The 21,893-nt window shown below is 40.7% G+C and overlaps 1 protein-coding gene across 1 annotated transcript in view; it reads left to right on the forward strand.

Annotated features, from left to right (window-relative positions):
• UST (uronyl 2-sulfotransferase) overlaps window positions 1–21,893 on the forward strand; it is a 169,740-nt gene that overhangs the window by 67,707 nt on the left and 80,140 nt on the right. The window contains exon 3 of the mRNA XM_062641961.1: window positions 13,961–14,116. Within this exon, the coding sequence (XP_062497945.1) occupies window positions 13,961–14,116 (156 nt within the window). The remainder of the gene's footprint in view (window positions 1–13,960; window positions 14,117–21,893) is intronic.

The following is a 21,893-nucleotide window of genomic DNA, read 5'->3' on the forward strand; positions in this document are numbered from 1 at the left end:
GGCCTTTTTCCTGGCAGAAGTTACTAGAAATGGACTCTGCTGCTCTGTACAGTAATTTCAAAGAAAGCAGTATTTAATGAACGTGGGTAATGATTACTTTTATAGGGGTAGGGTACACTGTTCTCATCGCCTATGACTGCAGCATTGACTTTTCCATCACCGTTATTGTGGCACCTCATGACAGGTGGACCAGCATTGTGATGGCTTCTACAAGAAAAAAAAGTAGAAGCAGGCATTTAGGGTCTCTTGGCTTGTTTTCTTGTGTCTTGTGTTGTTTTATTCTCTAGAACATGATCTTACACTGTCTTGTACCTGTCTTTCCAGACAAGAAGTCTATTATAACTCCTTTTGCATAGTAGCTGTTTAAAAAACAGGATGACAACTGTTCTCATGCTATGTTCTAATTTATCCAGACTCACTTTATTTCTGTAGGTTTAGTGTAGTGTCTTACTGAGGTATTTGGGTAGAACTAACTGTGGTTTTGAAGTCTTTTGAAGGTTTTTATGCTGTGCAGTTGCAACACTTTCACAAGTTTCCTCTTGAAGTTACGCAGAATTCTCACTGTTACTTGTAAGACAGCAAAGCAGAAAGAAAGCAGAGATACTGCAGTTATGCATATAATAATAATTAGCCATAGGCTAATTTACATAATAGATTCTATGGCTTTCTTTAATATGAACTTTTTCAAGTAGTATTGGTTTAACTGAACATAGATTCCTGAATCCTTTTGTAAGCCCTACTGGTATTTAAGTAGAAATTTTACATGTTTTATGAGCTCCCCGTGAAAGGTGGGATTCCATGGTCATTTCTAGCCTAAAAGTGGAGCCTACTGATGAAAGGGTCTTTTTTTTTTTCCTCAGCAGTGCAAGAGTCCTGCTGAGCTTATGTGGGTGAGCTAGAGCATGAAACCTGAAAATGTGTCTGTCTCCTAGTTTAGTTTCAGACAGATTATTTTGGTGATGTGGCCCACTGTGAATGCTAGCGCAGCAGGTGAGAGTGAGTAGGTAGAGATGGGGTGGAGGTGAAGAGCCACTCTCTCTGGTGGTAGCCCTCACCTCTCTTCAAACTCACTGTGAAATCACAACCTGAGCCACCAGGCCTTGAGTTTAAAGGCTCAACCATGTGTGTGCATCTGTGTGGTGAAACAGTTGACTTTCGGTCAGTGGAAGGAAGGTAATATGGAAAGTGATTTGACTTAGCTTAGTTATCAGTGAAAGCAAGCTACAATAATCTGTATTTCTTCACGTTGTTGCTGCAAAGTCTGTGTGCATATGAGATTTGTAGCTTTCAGCTGATATGTGGAAATCTGTTATACTCCTGAAGTTCAGTCAGTTGAGAGGTATGATGTACATCTGATTTTCTTCCTCTTAACACAAATTGCATTTTCTGCATGCACAGTTACAAAACCAAATGGATATAGACAGAAGCAACAAAAGGAAGTTCAGAATTACTAAGTGAGATGGGACGGGAGGGAATCTAAGGCTAAACATACGTTTCACACTTAAATTTTATTTAATATCCTCTTATGTTCTTGCAAGATTTATTTATTTATTTATTTTTTATTATTTGTGTACCATCTGCTTCTCTTTCCCAGAAGTACAGCAGCTTGCATGGAGTAAAGCATTATGTTTGTCAGATCTCCACAGTGAGCAATCGGCTCAGAAGAATAAAGCAATGGTTACTCCAGACCTCTTAATTTTCATGCTGCCTTTAGCATTCAGAAGTGCCTAGTTGTGCCAGTAAGGAAAAGGCTGTAATCTGGATAAGAATTTTTAACCTTAGAAACTTTATTCAGATTCTGGTCCTTTCTCTTCAGGAATTTTGTTACCAGTTAATGGTGCTGGGCATGGGAACTCTATGCCAATGGGCAGCAGCGGGACAGATTTATTCTACCCAGATGCTTTCGTGTTTATATTATGAAAAGTTCTTTTGCCTATCTAAACGTGTAATTTCTGGCTGTATCCACTCAGTTTCATCCAGCTGCAGCTCAGCTGTCTGTAGAAAGGCTAGATAATTAAATACCTGCGCAATTCATTGATTGTGTAGGTACTCTTTGATTAACTACAAAAAGTCAGTAAAGTTTTTGGGCTTCCTCTGTAATCACCTCTGAAAGCTTGGTGAGCAGCTCAGTGGAATAACAGGCTGTAGCCTTTTGCAAGTTAAAACTGTTCTTCTTTAAGTACTTGCATGTGTTTACAAACTGTTAAAAGATGGATGCGTACATTTTGAACACCTTTTGGACAACTTGTGTAAGTCTGCTTTGTTCTTGGGTGGGGATTTTTTGTTTTGTTTTCCATTCTTGTAATCAAAATGTAGGTGGGGATTGGAAAGAGGGCTGCTAATTGCTGGTATTTGCTTAAGGTCATGTTTTGCATGAAGATGCTCTTGCTTTGTGAACCTCATGCATTGCATTATTGGTTAAGTGCAATTATTTACCCTCCTACAGCTTCAGTTCTGAACTGTGAACTCTACCTGAACTAAATTCACTTTAATTGTCATTATCATTAAGACAACCTCTATTCACATGCCTAGATAACTGTCCACATTTAAACTAATAGATGGTTAAGGTCAATGAATGGTTTAATTTGACACATAAAGAAGTGGCAGAAGAAATTAATCCTGAATCCAACATTTGGAATATTTCATTACAAATAGTATTTTCAGTTGTGATCCTCAAAAAGCACAGATGGTGTGATGCACCTTTCTTTAGCAGCACACACAATACATGGATGAAAAAGCCCCTCATTTGTTTCTTTTAATCCTGGCAGTTACTTACCATGGCAGGCATATCTTTGCCCTGCTGTATTCAACTGTGGTCAGTCTCATGTGGAGCTATTAAATGAAGCTCTCCAGCATTTCCCTAATGCCTGCTGTATTCATCAGAGGGAATTGCAGCATGCCCTGAATTAAATGAAAACATGAGAGGGGGATTTGGGAGGTTTAGAAAGTAAGTTACAGCGTTAGAAGGATTCCAGTTTTGTGTGTCTGCTTAAAAATGCTTCAAAGCTAGAAACTGAGGTAGTGAACGACAAGCCATTGCCCAGGGTTGGGATGACTGCTAGCTAACACTAATAGTATGTAGTTAGCTGTGGTGGAAGGCCACCAACAGTTGATATGCACTGCACTGCACTGTTTTGCAGAGTGCATTCCAGTGTTTTGTTGGAAATCGTATTAGTCTTGGCTTTTTGTCATGGCTAGGTGCCAAAACTTTGTTTTCTTTAAATACTATGTGGGTTTTTTCCCAGTGGAAGAAGTGAAAATAGCTCTTGTTCTCTGAATAAGGAATAGCATCATCATGTTTCAGGAGGTCAGGGTATTGGGATGTTTTTTTCAAATAAATGTGGCAGCAACAATTTTCTCAGTGCAAGCAGAGAAGGAAAGGTTTGCTCAATGCTGTACATGAACATTGCTGGTGTGGTTCTGCTTCTCCCTTTAAGGTGAGTTGAGCCAGCTGTTCAAGCCTTCCCTCACTAAACGTTTACTTGACTGTTACAGACTAACAGTGATTACCCTTGCCACTGGTACGAAGGTTCCTGTGCCTGTAGTATGAAGGTATGTGTCTGGCATAGGCCACTCTTCTTTGGTCCTTAGACACCAGAGGCTTGGCCAGAGATTGACTCATCCTAGGTTTTCACGAGTTCTAAGACAGATCTCTGTGTGTGCTTCTTTCCAGGTAGCTGCAATTTCCAACAACCCTAGCACACCCCTGGTCTTGGTGGTGTTTAGCGTCTGACAGATAAAAAGGAAGTTACATTTGGCTAAACTATATTCACTGCTCTGTCAGTAAAAAATAATTCTTCAAGTTAAAACACTTGAATTTCCTAGTTCAAACCTCTTTCTCTCTAGGTTTTTTCTCAGTCTCTGAAAATTCTGATTTGAAGGTTTTTGCAAAATGATCATTTGTTTAGCCTCTCTTAGCCTCTTACAGACTAAGCAATGACTATAGATGATGCTGGCCTGTTTTTAAAAAAACTGTGAGATTGATATTTATTAGAGACTGGTGGTGTTCAGTTGATATATTTCATGTCAGAGCATTTCTGAAATAGGTGTATTTTGTTCCCATATTTGGCTTAGCTGTTTCCTTAGCAAACTTCTTTAAGTTTTTTTTCCGACATCCAATGTGGTGAAGCTGACATCTGAGGACAATTTATGCGATCTTTATCAAACCTATTGTTGTTATTGATTGAAAGCTTTTCCCCTGAGAACTTGGCAAGAGCATCAGGATATGTCCCTCTATATGTGTAAAGGAGCTGTGCACATAGATGGCAGATGAATTAGATTCAAGTGGTCTATTTTCCTTTTCTTGATGGTTGTCCCATGGGATGTCTGTGATGGACCCAATGTCTTTTAGTATCTGTTAGGATGTCAGCAAAACTCCATGCTTAGCATGTGTGTGACAGTGCTTCAAAGCTTTAAATGAGTACGGAAATGGATGGGTTCAAAATGAAAAGAAATAAAATGCATAGACGCGATATAATATTTTCCGGTATGAAGACAGGCTGAGAAAGCTGGGTTTATTCAACCTGGAGAAGAGAAGGCTGCGTGGAGACCTCATAGCAGCCTTCCAGTATCTGAAGGGGGCCTGCAGGGATGCTGGAGAAGGACTCTTCATCAGGAACTGTGGCAGTAGGCCAAGGGGGAATGGGTTTGAACTTAAACAGGGTAAGTTCAGGCTCGATATAAGGAAGAAGTTCTTTACTGTGAGGGTGGTGAGGCACTGGAACAAAAACCAAGCAAGATTTGTTTCCCTTTAGGTGCATGCTTAATAGGGAATTTAAGATCATGAATAGTAGCGTGTGTTTGCAATAGAGTTGATATTCTGTGTTTAGCTGTTCTAAACCAAATGGTGGATAATCTTTGAAATAATCCATCTGGGCAGGGTGGGAGGAGATTTCAGTGATGAAAAAGCATTGTTCTGTTTGTAAAATGAATTATGAGATATTGTGCAGTGTGAAAGTTTTCATCTAGCAAAAATCATCAGAATTTAGAAATGCTAAAATAGAGTAACTTCCAGTGGTTACTAGACACAATACCTGGCTGATAAAAATCAAAATGCAGTAAGTGCCTTAAGTACAAAGATCCCCTTTATAGTTTGAAGAACTATGTTTTACTGTATAACTGAGATTGAGTGTAGTACAGTGAATAAAATACAGTGATATTAAAAACCATAAAATATTTCTCCGCTTTCCTCAGTTTATTAAAGGCAGTGTAAAATAATTGGGAAATATTTGGAATAATTATTTTATGTCCTTCTTAAGTTTTGTTGTCCTTCCTTATAAATGGCAGTATCTCAAGGGAAGAAAAATCTGATTTTCCAGAAGATTTCCCCATTGTGTGTTATTTGCAATTGATTGGAATCCTGCTGAAGCTACAGGTGGTGAATGATATAACAGTATAATACACTAGAATTGAATCTGTACTATTACTTTGTGAATCACATCGTGAAAATGTTTGAATAGTAATGGAGTACTAATTTTTGTTTTGTTCATGTGAATTTATTGATCAAGAATCTTGAGAACAAGAAATTATTTGTTGTTTACTAATATAGAGAGAATGATTACTTCTGTTTTTAATACTACTTCAGTTTATAGCGTATCAGAAAGGTGTTGATATGGGGAAACTAACTGGTAGTAAATGAACAGTACAAAGGGACTTGGGAAATTAAAGCCAGATTGCCTCTCATAAGAAGATAAATCCATGAGACATACTGTGCATGCTGACATCCTGCAAAAGTTTAAACAGTAGTAAATTGGCTTTACAAAGCCCGATGTTTTTCAGCCTCTCAATTTTGACAGAGTTCGAGACACAACAGGGATGCAGATTTTTTGAATGCCAGTAGTCTGTAGTTTTCATCCATCTAATTTCAGAGGTGCTTAGGAAGTATTCAGTCGTTTGGTCTGTACTTTAATTGTCAGGCTGTGTGCATAGTTAAAGGTGAAACACAGCAGCCTACCCGCTGTTACACAAAATAGAAAAATTCTGATATTGCCAGTTTTGCAGCTTGTAGGTTTGTTCTGTGTCAAATACCATAGCTAAAAGAGAGGCTCCCTCCACTGAAACGGAAAGGAGTCCTGCCTTGATCAGCAGGAATGAGGTTCGGTATGCTTGAGGAACAGATAAATCATTTCAGACTGCAGAAGGGTGAAATGGGAGCGCTTGATACTGGGCTGCATCCATTATTGCCTCCAACATCTCCAACACCACAGGATCCACTTGTGACTGAGACATGCACTGTGGTCAGTCAGGAAGGTATTCTGGGCCTTTGAGTCATTTCAGGTGACACGAGGTTTTCTTCTGGCTCTGCTGGAATTATTGGCTAGTAGCACACTGTCCTTCCTGTAGGTACTTTTTGGTGCTGGTCCCTCCAGGTGGTGACACATTGTCATGAACTAAATTTGAATCTGTAACTGGCAGCTGTGAAGTAAATTCAGTCCCTTTGAGTTCCCCTGAACATGTGGAGTGAGAGCACCTCAGAGCCAGCTCATCAGTAGTAATGAGCATTTGAGTTACAGTCCAGCAGAACTGGCCTGTTTTACAAATTAAAATCCAGTTACAGCTATAAACAACCTTTATTTCAGGCTGAGTTGACTTAAAAAGTGCCTGCTCAAAGTGCACTGGAAAAGACAAGCATGCTGTAGACCTTAAATAAAATGTGAAACTACTAAAGTAAAGGGAAGGAGGGCAAACTGAAGTACAGTATGACACATCCTTGGCAATGATGAAACCATGAGGAGTTGTACTAGTGCAGCCCAATAGATAGTCAACCCCAATAGGTACAAAAGGGTTAACCCTTAATCTGAAGAAAGATGGAGGAATAAATTATTTAGTCTACCACTTCCCACATTCAAATCCAGTATTATTGGCTTTGGGGTGAATTCATGTATATTACATTGGAAGGATAGAAACTACTCTAAGGTAGTTAGGTTACTTAAGGGAACACCAGTGCTGTGATGTATTATAAAAAGTTTTAAAACCAGGCTTAGCTACTTAATATCTCTCATGTTGTAGGTATCCAGTATAAACATGTGGGTTGGATGTGATAGGATTTACTGCTTAAACAGAGAATAACTGTGCCAGTGTGTTCTGAACACATCACAGAGTGTACAAAACCCTGGGCTCAGGAAGAAAACCAGCAGTTTTAAATTTTACAGTTCCAAGGTACATACACATATAGTGTAAAAGCTGCACAAATTCTGCAGCTTAAGGGGTTTTTGATACGACATGTAAAACATTCCAGTGGAAAACTGGGTAATTAGTGAGAACAAAATTCTTGACCTACTTGAATTCATGCTAGCTCCAACAATGAATACCAGAGTCAGTGAACTGTGTCCTTATATCATTTCTCTCCTTTATCTCATTAGAAGATACATGTGTACATAAATAAGATGACTTCCACAATGTGAGGAACTTTAGAAGTAAGAGATGAGAATATTGCTTTTCACAAGAAAACTTTTGAGGGTCTTCCTGTTTTCTTTCTGCTGTAATCTTCATACACTCATGTAGGGTAAAGGAGAGAGTGATGACTTTGTTCAGCACCCCTTTCTATACTAGCAACAGTCTCATATGGTTTGATTCTTCAGAATGCCACCATGAGATTTATTAAAAAGGGATATCCACAAGGTACAAGGAATAACTATTCAGTTCTTTTTGGTCTTAGACACAGCACTATATCTAATTTTAGTCCCAGAAGAAGTGAACAGGTTGCAAACTGCAGAGGAAAACAAGAATGAAGAGAAGATTGAAAAGCATGATAGGTTAAGAAAGGGAGAAAGGAAAAAGATTTGGTTAATCTAGCAGGTATCCCTTCCCCAAACAATTACCTTTTGGGTAGGGTGATTCCCTCTCACCTGCTTCATCCTTGATAGGAGCCAAAACAGCCTTTGCTTGTGTACAGTGAGTGTTGCTGAATGATGAGGGAGCCAGGAGTCCTGCTCACACCTCCAGAGGCTGCCTGACTTAGTGACCACCTAGAACTGCTGAGTGAACAGATAATGTGCGCTTTACCAGCCTGTTTGACTCTTTGTTATACATCTGCTGGATTTGAATGTTGCTGTAACTTCACATACCTGAAATAAACCTGCTTCTGCACTCTTGGGCAGGGAATCTTGTGCAGCAGATTGCTGAAGCAGAGGCTTTGCTCAGCTGTGAGCTGCTGTTGTAAGAAGCTAAATCAGTTGCAAGGTATAAAAGGAGCAAACTAAAATGTTTCAACAGGATGCAGCCAAAACGTTGAAAATTTGATCTTTGACCTTTCTTAGTAATTTTCCCAGGTTGTCATAGTTTCAATTTTCTGTATGTATAACCATAATATCTTGTAATGGGGCCTGATCTGAGACTTTACAGGGAGACTTTACTATGCTTTGGATCAAACTCTTTTTAAATTTGTAAGGGTGAAGCGCTTCTTCACAGAAAAAAATATTGGAAGTTTTGATACTGGCTATGCAGATCTGTTTTGTGGGGCACATGGGGAACCATTAACTTTGGCAAACACTTCATAGTAGTGCTTTTCTTTAGTCTCAATGAGTTTGACTATGTCTACAACCAGTCTCCTTTTGCTGCTTGTGCTCCTTGCTTATGTTTTCAATTTATTTTGGTACTTAGGGATGTTGAGTCATTAGAGAACACGTTTAAACTTACTCTTCCAAAAATGTCAGCTGCCAAACAGATGGGGTGGGGGGAGGGGGGTGGGGACATCATACTCTTTCAGTTAAAACTAGTTGCTTAATGAAAATGCAACAGGAGAATCTTCTGTTTCTTCTGCTGCCCTATTTTCAGTGCTCCACTGCAGCTTGAAGGCTTTCAAACTTTGAAAACAAACAAACTTCACCCTTACCTTTCATGTGGTTTCTTGTGTATTTTCAGTGACCTGTAGAGAAGATCATGCTGTCTGGTCTGCTAAAGAGTTGGTTAATTCCAAAGCCTGTCTCTGTCCAGTGTCACTAGGCTGCATAGATGGATCTTGATATAACTGAATCTGTGTGGTTTACCTGGGGAAGAAGGAGGATAACTTTATTTCATTTTCTCTCACTTTAATTTTTCAGTCATGTTTTCTGCCAACATATCTTTGTGTTAGCACCTTTTCATTGTAAATGCTTTGATAGTGAGTAAGTTGATATTTGCTTGGAATGGATTTTGTGCAGCAATTCCTGAAGTTAGGTTTGAAATATGCTATCTCTTAGTGGCCTTTTAGTTTGTCTTTTAATAGGCCATGGCAGGCTTGTGACAAACCTCAGTTAAATAGAGGCATCCAGCAAATCTAAGAAAATCTCAAAACTGGTGACTGAATTATCTGATCTGTCTTCATGAAACTCACAGTGTGAGAATGGATATTCTGTGGAGTTGGTAAAAGATGAGCTAAAAATGAAATGCATGGTGGGTAACAAAATTCTGGAATTTGTTGATATAGCACGTTGTGTAAGAAATTCTTTAGGCAACAGGTATAGATGTGCCTTCTAACAACCCATCTGCAATCTCTGGGGCACTGGAGGAGGAGAGAGGAAAGAAATAGATTGCTGGCAGCACTCAGGTTGGCAAGTGCCTAACTAGTGTTTTCCACCACTCTTGAGCAAGATGGGCCATTGCATTGACCCAGTAACCAATTTCCTAAATTCTTGTAATTCAGTCTCAGTTGGACGGGTTAAAAAATGAAAAGTTGGAACTGGGAAGATGTGATATACAGGGATGTGTGTCATTAGCATATGTTTCATTGCTTTCATGATCGCACCAGTTTTGTCTGTGTGAGTTGGCCTCATTCACCTGCTAAACATGGAGCACTATGACCACAGATTAGTGCCTGCTCAGAAAGGGGAAGTCAGTGCTGGCACCTGCTTCTGGCCCTTCTTATGAGTAAGGACAGGGGTCACTTGCTTGCAGAAGTTGTGGAAGTAGTGGATTGCATCTGGGAACGTGTATCCCTGACATGAGTTCTTTGTCTGGGCAAATTGTACCTGGGCTGGGAAATTTTTGGCAAAATTATACTGGATTTGATTCAGTAAAAGTGGAATGCCTTAGGCCATTGGGTGGATCCCTGAACTGTTGACACTGCAAGTAATTACCCAGCCTATTTTTTCTTTAAATGGTGCAAAGGTTTACCTGGAGACAAAGCCACAACTGAAGATGGAAGCCTGACCTTTTGTCAGGCTATCTGAGAAATGACTCCCCTCCTAAAACTGGCAGAGCTACTTGTCAGTCATCATCTGTAATGTACTTTCATTTCGATTTAAATTTGCTTTTTCTTCTTGATTTCATTCACAGTGGTTGCTGACATCTTTAAGTGTGGAACAAAAGAAAAAAAAGCTCAGTTTGAACTGACCAGTAAATTGTTATATAACTTTCCAAACCCTTAAAGAGAGCTGTTGTAATTATGCTGTGGATTTTACTTTTATATAACTGTACGTACTAATTCGTATAACTCCAAAGTGAATTACATGTTTGAATTGTTTGTATTACCTCTGGCCTTTGATTCAATGCTCAATAAAGTCATTGTAATGATTTTAGGTTGTGTATATTGTTACATGAATATTGCGTTGCCAGAGCATCACCTCAGCAGTTAGTCTACGTGATGCATACTCTCATTGTAAAATAAAGTGTAATCCAGTTAGTGTTTTGTAAACCTCCAATTGCTGTTTTCCATCTTGCTTCTGCTAATATAATAGGAGCCTCCTTTTCAAGTGCCTTCTTTGTCACCATTTCTTCTATTGTCTGAGTCTATTGTAAGTATTGGGGGGTGGGGGGAGGGGGAAGGAAGAGGAAGAGAGAAAGAAGTTCCTCTCTGAAGAAGTTTTCAATTTCTTGCATTTTTAGATCTGCCTGATACAAACTCAGGATCCAGGAGGAAATATTTCTTCATCAAATTTAGACATTTTAGAAAATTACTTAGACATTTTCTAAAATGCAGAAAACAGTTTTGCAGCATCCAGAGGGAACTGGTCACATTAAACAAATACTTGTTTATGTCAAAAAGTCTGTGTACTGAGTGGCTTTGTGTACTGGGCACACCCTCTGATGCACTCAGGTGTGTAAGTGGAATGGTGACGTAAACAGAAGAAACATGAGCAAAGCTTCGGCAGCACATCCCTAAAGCCAGTCACATTCAGCAGTGCTGTCAGTGAAGTTTTGATTACTGTTAGCGACTATGTTCTTCTGAAGTGAGCTTTGAGCTGTAGCATTTATTTATCTTGAATCCTGTCTGATTTTACCTAGGTGCATTCAGATGCTTACTGAATTAAGGTATTGATGTATTTGTCTCCTTTAAGCTAAACAGTTGTCTGAAAATAAAAGCCCTTTATTTCAGTTTTGTATAACTGCAGTGAGTATTTGCTTACAGTTTCCTATTGGGAGTTGCCATGGTTATTGTCAGTGTGCAAAACAGAATTGTGCTACATAGGAGGGCGAGTTTCAAAAGGAAAGGTGAGAACTGGCAGAAGTTGGTGGCAACTGTCACTGGCTGCTAAAGTTGCTTTCACATAGAAAAAGAGACCTTATAAATGCTTGCTTTAATTTCATTTCATTTAAAAGAATTATATTAATAAAATTCACCCAAAGTTACTGGCTAATGAAGTCAGGGATTTAATTAGAACTTGGATGTGAACTGCATGCAGCAAAATTCCATGTAAATGAAGTACCAATGAAGACAAAATTTTGCTTATTATATGGTGAAGTGCAGCTCCAAGCAGTTAATGGAGCATTTTTAAATGTTTCCACAAACTCTCATCATTTATCACATTTCCAGGATGCTAGGCAAACACATGCTGTGTGTGCTCTTGCTCCTTCACTGGCACTTGTCAGCATCTACTTAGTATTTCTCCTGAAGACTTCACATATTTGCACAGCACAGTATGCCAGAAGTGTACATGTGAGCAGAGGAGAACCTCCCATCCATTCCACAAGTTACAGAATGGTTGTTTGGATAGTGCTGCAGGGCTGTGGCAAATCATTGGTTTTTGTTGTGTAAAGAAATGAATCAAAAAGTGGACAATCCAGAGTATGGCTCATGTGTGTTCTTGCGTAAGGAAAACTTTCCATGATGGTGTTCCCGGTGTTACTATCAACATAATATAATGTGTTCAAATGTTAACCTTTCAGACATCAGTAGCAGTTGTTTTGGAAAAGGTTAGCTACAGCTGTAGCAGAGACATGTTAAATTCATCACCCCTGGAGTTCTCTAATCATTGAGGCTGGGATTTTCCATTTCATAGGAAGCAAGGCTTCTGAGGAAAAGATTGATAAGGAACAAGGGAGCTAAGTATCTCATAGAAAACTATAAAACCATCACAAAATAGTTAGACTTTGTGTGTTATGTGGGTTCTGTATGAGCCTTGGGAGGCCCGTGTTTAGTTGCTGAATCAGCAGGTGTGATTGGATAAGTTGGAAAGCTTAACCAAGACCATGTTCACCAAATACCTACCCCTTCCCAAGGTAGTTTGGAGAATGGTGGTTTCCATGTTCATGTTGCAGTGAAGGGTATCCTAAACACTGCAACCAGTAACAATAGTAATGTCCTTATTGTCATGAAGTGTAATGTTAATAGCAAAGTGCCAGGATGTTACCATTATATATAGGGGAATTCAGATTTTCCTTTGATTTATTTATGGATTTTTTCTTCTAGTTTGCAGTCCTCTTGGAAAGTAATCTGAAGGGTTTCCTGAGGAATAATTTTTCTTCTCTAATGAAGATCTGTTAGGTTTTCAAATACCAGAAGAAGTGCCAGAAGCCCATATGCCTCATATGACTTGTCTTATGTTAGAAATCCTTCTGCTTGGAGAATGTGATTGCCTCAACAGCAGAAGTAACTATAGGTTGAGGCACACCATTACTTTGGCATGTGAGTTGTTTTTTGCACTGAACACGTCACCTGGAACCCGGATGCACTCCCTGTGTCAGGAAACATTTTGGGCTGTCCCCTTACTAGAAAACTGAACTTTCCATAAGTGAGTGTGATATATGCACTGCTGTGGATGAAATTGAACTCCTGGCTATGTTAGCCAGTTTAAAAGGCTTGAAAAAAGATGCCTCTTAGCCTATATTATCAGATGCTGCTGCTATATGCAATCCTTTGTCTAGTGAAATTGTGTGACTTCAGAATGCCTTTTATTGAAGCAATAGCCCATGAATATCATCCAGAAACAAACCAAGGCTGTGTCAGTGTACTTCAAGACAGTGAATTACTGCTCACTTTTTGTGGTTTCCCGTGGAGGAGAGCATGGTGCAAGAGAGCATGGGCTGGAGGTCATTCCCAGTGGGCAGGTTGGATGTGGCTGTTCTGAGGGTTAGTGAACATTACCTCTACAGAGGTGATCAGATTGTGCCAGTTGATCTCCAGGCTGCCTGTGTCCCAAGCATTGTTTATTCTGCAAGTACATACCTAGCCAGTGTCATGATTTGTTCTGTGAGTCCCTTTGGAAGATTGATGTTTATATTTGAAGTCGAAACAGTTGATTAATCTTAGCTCTGTACAACTGGTGGTTGTTGCTGGTGGTTTTTCTTTTTAAGCTGAAGTTTTTCTCTTTGAGCATTCTTCTTGCATTATGTCAGCTTCACTTTGAGTTGCCAAACTGTAGTGAAAAGTCACTCCTCTTTGTTCTTTGTATGGTAGGCGGTCAACTAAAGGTGATTATTTGTGCTGAGGTTACCAAGCAGCAAGTTTAAGCACATCATCGTCTTCTCTAGAAGACACCAGCAGAGGCTTAATGTATTTGGAGTAGTTACCAGTCTGCACTGTTGGCTTAAACTGGATCATGAGGGGGAAATCTCAGCTTGCCACACTCTTGAGCTGTGTCTTTCTAGTCTAAAGAGCTTCTAACTTGCTGGTGAAAGTGAATACTTCTGACCTGGGCAGAGCCCTAGAAATTCTCCTGTATGTATTTGTTGGCTTACAGTCAAAACATGCTGTGTGATTCAGAGGTACACAGAAACAAAAATACCAATATACTGACTCCATGTTTTTTCAATCTCTATTTAGGTACTTCCTTTCCCCAGCCAGGTGGTCTACAACAGAGTTGGAAAGTGTGGGAGTCGAACTGTGGTTTTGCTTTTGAGAATTTTATCAGAGAAACATGGATTCAACCTGGTTACATCCGACATCCATAACAAGACAAGACTGACCAAAAATGAGCAGGTAACTTCATCTTAGATCCTGTTTTCTTAGTATGTTTGTGAGACTGAGAGACAAAGGCATATGCTGGCAGAAATCATATTGAAAATGTACACTGGTTCTTTGACCTGAGTAATCAGCCAGAATTCATCATCCTCTGAGTGGCTTCAGTTAATAGGCAAAATGGATGATAGAGCCAAGAGCAACATGATGTGGAAGCTAACCAGAAAAGCTAACTTCCAGTGAGCCAGCTCGTGAATTTAGTCAGCATAGCAGTTAGTCCAGCAGTGAAGCAAGAAGGGTTAGTACAAGAGAAGTTAGGTGCTAACAGCTTCTGGGATCTGTATTAATGTATCTTCAGGGCACAACCATTTATCATATAAGCAGGCCAGCTTATTTAGACCTAACTTGGGTCTCTTTTAGTAGAGCAGGAGTAAATAATAGCCAATAGTTGTTTTGTTTGGGTTTTTTTCTCACTATCTTCATTCAGAATTTTCTAGGAAACATTTGCTTCAAAAAGCTGCTCCCCAGTGCTATACTAACCCGTGTTGCTATAATTTGACACATCCTTGATCTTATCTCAGCCTCTTGCTCATCTGCCTTTTTCATGCTATCACACAACCCTCACTAAAGCAAATGAAAATATCACATGAAACCTCTTTACCCAGACACCCCTTTTCCTGTTCCTTTAAAGTTGTAGAGGGCATTATTTTTGTAGCTTTGATTTCACAAAAGATCCAATTATTTAAATTCTTTTGTATTTAGGGTAACTACGTGCCCCCCCGAGTATCACAGCCATCAGCAGATGCTGGTGCAAGTAATACAGAAAACCTCAGGCTCTGAAGCGTATGGATATGGTCAGATGCTATAGACATGGCTGTTGCACACAAATTGCCCACAGCTGCTATTTTGATCTACAGATCAGGTAGAGGCTGCAATAACTGCCTGTGTCACTTCTAGAAATAGCTGCCAGCAAACCACAAAAGAATAAATGCAATGGTATATACAGACCTGGGCCTGCCAGTGGCATTGTGCTATGATTGGGGGTGATTTATTTGTAGCCTGTTTATGAGCAGAAGTTTGTTATTTTAGACACAGTGGTTCATTTCAAATGGAAATTTGGGAGCAGATATTTGTGCTGCTGGTCCCACCTTCCTTCCTTCCAAGATGGCCATAGGTGTCTCACCACCAGCTGCCTTACCTAACCCCACATGGTGTTTTAAGTTCAGCCAAGGTGGGGCTGACTAGCCAGGGCTGCCACGCCAACCCAAAGGCTTCTGTGCACAGCTGGGTGCAGCACCCCAGGGGAAAGGTTTGAGGGGGAGGACAGTATCTCCCCAGTGCCCCTGCCTGTGGCCAAGGGAAGGTCTGGGCTGCAGTTACTGCAGCATCCCTCTGTGTATCCTACTGGCAGCACCTTGGAGCCTCAGAAGTTTGCAGAATGGTCCCATCGGGTCCCATCAGGTCAGGGTCAAACTATCCTGAGCTACTGCCTGGTTAGTTTTTCTGCTTAACTGTAGGATATGGGATAGAAGACTTCAGTGGGTATAACTGCTTTTGGGTTTTGGCTGTGTCGTTCATCAGATATCACATCGCAACAGTCTTCAGTATTTTAGTCAAGTATGTGGAGATTCTGGAGAGGCCCAGGCTTATTTTTGATTCAACCGGTACAATGACAGAGGATAAATATCCTCATTACTTTGTGTGCACCAGAAGCTGCTCTGTTACTAGGTAAAAATGGGCTGGAACACAGATGATAATGGATAAATTGACACTGAGCTAATGATGTACTCTATAGATTGCCCTACTATAACTTGGGTCTCTTAAATTATGGCTTATTTACATAGTTACAATATGTTCATAATTTAATGAGTACTTTTGCTGAAAAGTGCCTTTGATCAGCAGGAAACATGCCTGGAGACAGTAACTGTGTTGTTCAGGGTGGTTTTAGTTGTCTTCTCATTTTTTATGAGCAGAATAGGAACAAATAAATTATTTCTGCCACCTTTAATGTGGTGTACACAAGGGGAAGTTAAGAGAATGGATGGTCTCAGGCTCCAGGCATTGGAATGAGAGAAAAGAGAGCTGGGCTGGGCTGTAGGCTCCCAGCATGTGCATGGGCTTCTCACTGAAGATATGTCTCTCTTCCTTATGTAATTTGTCTGTACTGTGTTTGGTTAATGCCCTGATCCAGCCAAGACTTTTATGTAAATGTTTAGCTTATGTAGTCTGCTGTTGTTGAATAAAGTTAAGCATGTAGGTGTTCTTAATGACTATGGAGACTGCGCATAACTGAAATCCATATTTTCATTGCCTTTCCCAGTCTCCTGGTTTATCCTCATATTGTTTACTTCTACCACCCATCCTTATGGCCATGCAGCCAGCTTTATGTCTAATTCCAGTTTAACACACTAAAATTCCATCACTAATTTTTCTTAAGTGCTCCTAAAGACAAAATTTGTCATAGCAGCTTGGGAGCTGGAGAAATTCTTGAAACTATTCCAAGTTTTTGAAAGCTGAAAACAAAGACCTAGTCTCATTCCTGTGAGTTGTTTATGGGAATGATACCAAGATGAAAGTGATATACCAAACACCTGTAGATACTTGTGCATCCTGGACCCTGCATGCCTGAAAACAGTAGAGGAAGGTAAAGAACTCACAAGAAAGATACAGAGATTTTTTTTTTTTGTCCTATTTTATCAGTGTTAGTAGAGACCATAGTGTGATCCAGCTGACCTCACTTGGAAAATTCCAGTTGCCTCACCGTTTTTGTACATTTTGACCTCAGATTCTCCCAGTGAAATAACAGCAATTTAAAAAAAAAAGTGGTAATGTTTTGGCTGTTGTCTGGGTGGGATTATTATCAGATTATTTCTTTTTGTTCCCAGTAGAATTTACCTATTGCAAACATTGAACCAAACAGGACTGCTATGAACAGTTAGCTTGGGGAACTGGCTGTTTTCAGAAGAGGGAAAGGTGGTGTCCTCTCTCACAAGCCTTGAGCTGAGTTTTTAAGCAGGAACAATGCTGTGGCTGGAGCAAAGCCATCCTCCACGTTTCTCCCCTCTCGGAGAGGGCCTGTCCAGTCTCCCTCAGTCATTTAACTGTGCCATCTGCTGGATTGTGATTTGCAGTACAGCAACAAATGCATGAGTGATGCTGAGCCAGTATGGTTTAATTTCTTCAGCATGGCTAACTGAGATCCTACAGTAGTAGCGTAGGATGGTAGACAAAGGAAAAACCTTTCCCTTTGGATATTGCCTTCTGATGTTCTTGCTCAGGTGGGCTTTAAGATTCAGAAACAGCTTGTGATTTACAAGATTGCACCTCTTTGCAGATCTGGTCTTCTTTAAAGGTCCTGTTTAAGGATCAGTGCAGAAAATGAATTTTGGAGGAAAACTTACAATAAAAGCTTAAGGAATCACAGGGATAGAAAGATATTTTGCTAGGGAGCAAATCAGCATTTATGCTAAAGACCCTGTTCTTTACAATAAAGTGTTTATGGAGGAGAGGTGGAATGACAGCAGATGTGGGTTGACCACACCACAGAGGTATTTGCAAGTGCTTGTTGTGGTTTCTCATCTCTGCAGGCTTTTGCCATGCAGTGTGCCCAGTTCTTTTGGTTTGCTTTTGCCCTGCAGTTGAGCTGATGTGGCTGGGCCATGCCATAGGCTCCACTGGTGGATTGAGAGCATGTGGGCATGGGATATCACTGCCTGCCTCTCCAGTCTTTGTGTCCTGGCATTTCCTTCTCCCTGGATCCTTGTTTAGCAGCATGAACCCTCTGGTGCAATTTAATTAATTTCAAAAGCAAATTGCTATCTTTTTCAGCACTGTTTCACTGCAGTAACCCAACTTTCCCAGGAGAGCTCATGGTAGCAGCAAGAAAAGGAATGGCTCTTTATGGGCCCTTATCCTAGTGAGCATATGCTCCATTCAAGCTTCCTCCAGATATTTCTACAGCTGCTCTCTCTAAACATGGGTGTGTTCTGGTTCATCTCTTTCCTAACAGTGTTTGCCAGGGTAGTTTTTCTTCTGCTGCTTGTGCTTTTTCATGTCTTTCCAAACTTAGATTGGTTAAGACAATCTCCTACATCATTTGCACTTGTATGTCTGTCTCCTTCATAACTCATTCCCTCCAAAGGTGCTTTGCTTTCCTCAGCTGTTCTCCTCTGCTCAGTCTTCCTCTGTGTTGGTACTCTACACTAGCCATCTTGTAAAACCCAAGAACCAAAACACCAAACCAAGAGCAAAAGAACCCACTGGAGACCTTACTCCTATGGGAGACCTTTCAAAATTTGTATTTATTTATTTATTTTTCTTTAAAGTCATCTTAAAAGGAGGCACTGACTAATGTTTGGCTTCTTAGACTGAAATCAGTTCAGCACAGTGGGATCAGAGAGAGGTAGGCCCATGGGAAATATGGCCACAGTTTGCATGTGGCTGTGAGCCATTACAGTTACTTATTTTTCCCTCCTGACATCTGTGTGTTGTTTCTGTTGAGCCTTACTTACCCTTTTGGCACAGTTTTTAAAAGGATGGTTTTTGCTTGTTTGTTCATATGCACATTGTAGCTTTATCCACATCTGCTTGCAAGTCTAGTTCATCATTAAGTGTCTAAATGTGAAGGTACTTTTAAGTCAAAACAAAATTCTGTGCGTGCTTTGGTCTAAGCTATTCTCATAGCTCAAGAGATTGAGTTTGGTAGCAAGGGATTTTAAAAAAGCCAGGAGCCAGATGCTGTCCTACTCTCTGTGCATCTTTCCAGACTTTGCTCCAGAGGCAGAAGTGCCTGTGCTGGTACAAAAACTGGTTGACACAAGCCCAACACTGACATCAGGTGAAGTGCAATGGGAAACATGATAGTGGTGTGATGTGAATCTGCCTGGTGCTAGCAAATTGGTACCAGCCCTAGGGAGAGATGAGGAGTAAGGGAGGCTTGCATGGTGCTTTGTAACACTCACATATACTACTCCCACACGTTTATGTAGTGGTATTATGTTAAAGGTTCCTGACTTTTTAAACTCAGTGGGATTAATCTGTATATGTACACTATCTGTAAATATCCATATTTATACTCTAATGTTTGTTTTTTATTTATTCCAAGATGCAGTTACAGTGGTGACTGTAACGGCATGAATGGAGTTTTTATTCCATATCAGTAACTTTTTTCTGTCATCTTCCTTCATTCATTCATGCAGATACAGTAACACAGGTAAAATGCCAATAAACATAAATAAAGCTTCGTACAGTTCTGAGAATTTCAATTCTCTTTCACTTTTCTGGGTAAAAACAAAGAAAGAAGCCAACTGAGACATCTGATAGACAGTCTCTAGAGTCTCCCCTTGTTTCATTCTTCAAGATGAATGAATATAATTTTTTGGCAGACAGAGTCCTGAAAAAATGTTGGCTTGTTTGGTTTGCAAGGGAAGCCTTTGTCTCATCAGGGAATTAACAAACAGTAGCCAATTGCTTGTTCCAATTATTACAAAGTTTCCTGGGCTTTCTAATTCTGGTTTGGGCAAGCTCTTCTCTTCAGGTTTATTAATTTCTTTTTCACAACATTTATGTTGTACTGAAGGAACTGTATAAAGATCTGTTTGTACTTGAATCAACCAGTCTGGGGTCTGTATATGACTAACTAGAGCAGGGGGGCTGTTCCCTTCTTGCCACTTTTTTTAAAGCACACATCTGTCTGTTTTCTCTTGTTTCTCTTTTCATATTGTCTTTCTTTTTGTGGTCTTTTAAGTCCCATCCCCTTGGGTTTACAGCCCTTCGGACTTAATATATCTTCATATTCTAATACACCGTGATGCACATTTATTGTGGTTTAAACTCAGCCAGACAGCTTGTTCACTCACCCCTTCTTGCCCTCACCCTACTCCCGGAGGAACAGAGAGGAGAATCGAAAAGAATGCAACTCCCACGGGTTGAGATAAGAACAATTTAGTAACTAAGGTATAACACAAATCACTACTGCTACCACCAATAATAATAATGATAAAGAAAATAACAAGGGAAGAGAATACAACACCTCACCACCAGCCAATTGATAACTCACTCCCCCAACCCGACCAAGCACCGACCGATACCTCCTCCAACCCCGCAGTCTACCAGCCCTTCCAGCTCACTCTCAGTTACATCCTGGGCATGATGCGCTGTGGTATGGAATACCTCTTTGGCTAGCTTGGGTCAGGTGTCCTGTCTCTGTTTCCTCCTGGCTTCCCCTCCTCCCTGGCAGAGCATGAGGCTCACAAAGTCCTTGGCCAAACCAAAACATCATTGTTATCAGCTCTGTTCCCAAGCCGAAAGTCAAAACACAGCACCGCACCAGCTACCAAGAAGGAGAAAAATGACTGCTACTGCTGAACCCAGGACAGTATCCACCCCTTATTCTATACCATTCACGTCATGCTCAGACCCCACATTTTCAATATACTACCATCACTCTTATCTTAGTGCATGGACCAATCCCTATAAAGCTGCTGAGTCCATTGGTCCATGATGTCAGGCTTCATCTCTTGTAACAGTCTTCCAGAACAGGAGAGACCGTGTGCAGTATTCACACTCGTGAATAACCTGGGCAATAGTGTCCATTGCTAAGTCCACCCCTCGACCATGAGCCCATCTCTATGTTGCATCTCTGCTCTGATGGCCTGAAGTGCCATGGGCCCACCAGGCTCAAAATAATTCACTGTCCCCTTCAGCAGTTTCTGCAGCTTGTTGCTGGGGACTCCACACAGCTGCCTTCCATCTCTGATGCTTCCAAATCACTGGAGGGGCCCAGCGGACTAGATACTTGCCCATACTGTCCCACATGCCCTGCCACTCATGACTGTCCCAGCCTTGGGGAAAACCTCTTGGTCCCCCTCTATTGTCATTTAACCCCAGAGAAGACCCAAACCTGACTCTGCTTAACTTTTGAGATCAGACAAAATGGTCGTGGGTAGAACACACTCTGTGTGTGTGCCAACATGCTGATCCCCATCACAGTCAGCAGCGAGGTCCCAAGGATACCCAAAGGCCATTCAAAACCTTCAGAACTCTCAGTTGATGCTGCTGTACTTGTCACTGGGGCTGGTGCAGCTGCTGTGCTTGCCGGCTCTCCCACCACCAGCTTCTCCTTTCCTGAGTCCAGCTCTTCCTCCTCTGCCTTGCTGGGAAATGCTGTGTGGTCTCCTGCATCCTCCTGGAGCTCGGCGGGTGGCTTCCGCGGAATGCTCTCGGCCGCCGCGGGGTTCGGCTCCTCCGTGGGCCTCGGGTCCTCCGTAGCCTTCCAGCTACCAAGAAGGAGAAAAATGACTGCTACAGCTGAACCCAGGACAGCTTTCTTAGACTTAATATGCCTTGATATAAAAGGTCTGTACCTAATATGCCTTGATGGACTTGAACTAATTTGATAGGAAAAGACCCATCTTGAGAAGACAGACAAACTGAGCTGTTTGCTTCAGTCATCATCGTACATGTATGTGTATAAAATTGTTGAGGCAGAGGAAAAGTAGGTAAAAGGATATAAGTTTCTGCACTTGTTTATTTGGTTCTAGAAGTTCAATACCTATAACTTGTGTAGTCTGCAAGAAGAATGCCGGTTATGTGTCCTAGGAAAAAATGGAGATAAAAGATGGATGAGAAGTAGTAAGATGTGACATACAGAGTAAAAACCATGGCAGAATATCAGTATAGCAAAACTGGGAGATAGCAGGAAAAAAAATTACAATTGTTGTCCCTTAAATGTAGTTTAATATTTGTTATGGCCCGGACATTCTTTTCTACAGTGTTCTGCAGGATTTTAGTGCAGTAA

This window comes from Pezoporus occidentalis, unplaced genomic scaffold, assembly GCF_034315485.1.
Source record: "Pezoporus occidentalis ecotype Australia unplaced genomic scaffold, CSIRO_AGI_Poc_V1 ctg7, whole genome shotgun sequence".
In the NCBI taxonomy this organism is placed as follows: domain Eukaryota; kingdom Metazoa; phylum Chordata; class Aves; order Psittaciformes; family Psittacidae; genus Pezoporus; species Pezoporus occidentalis.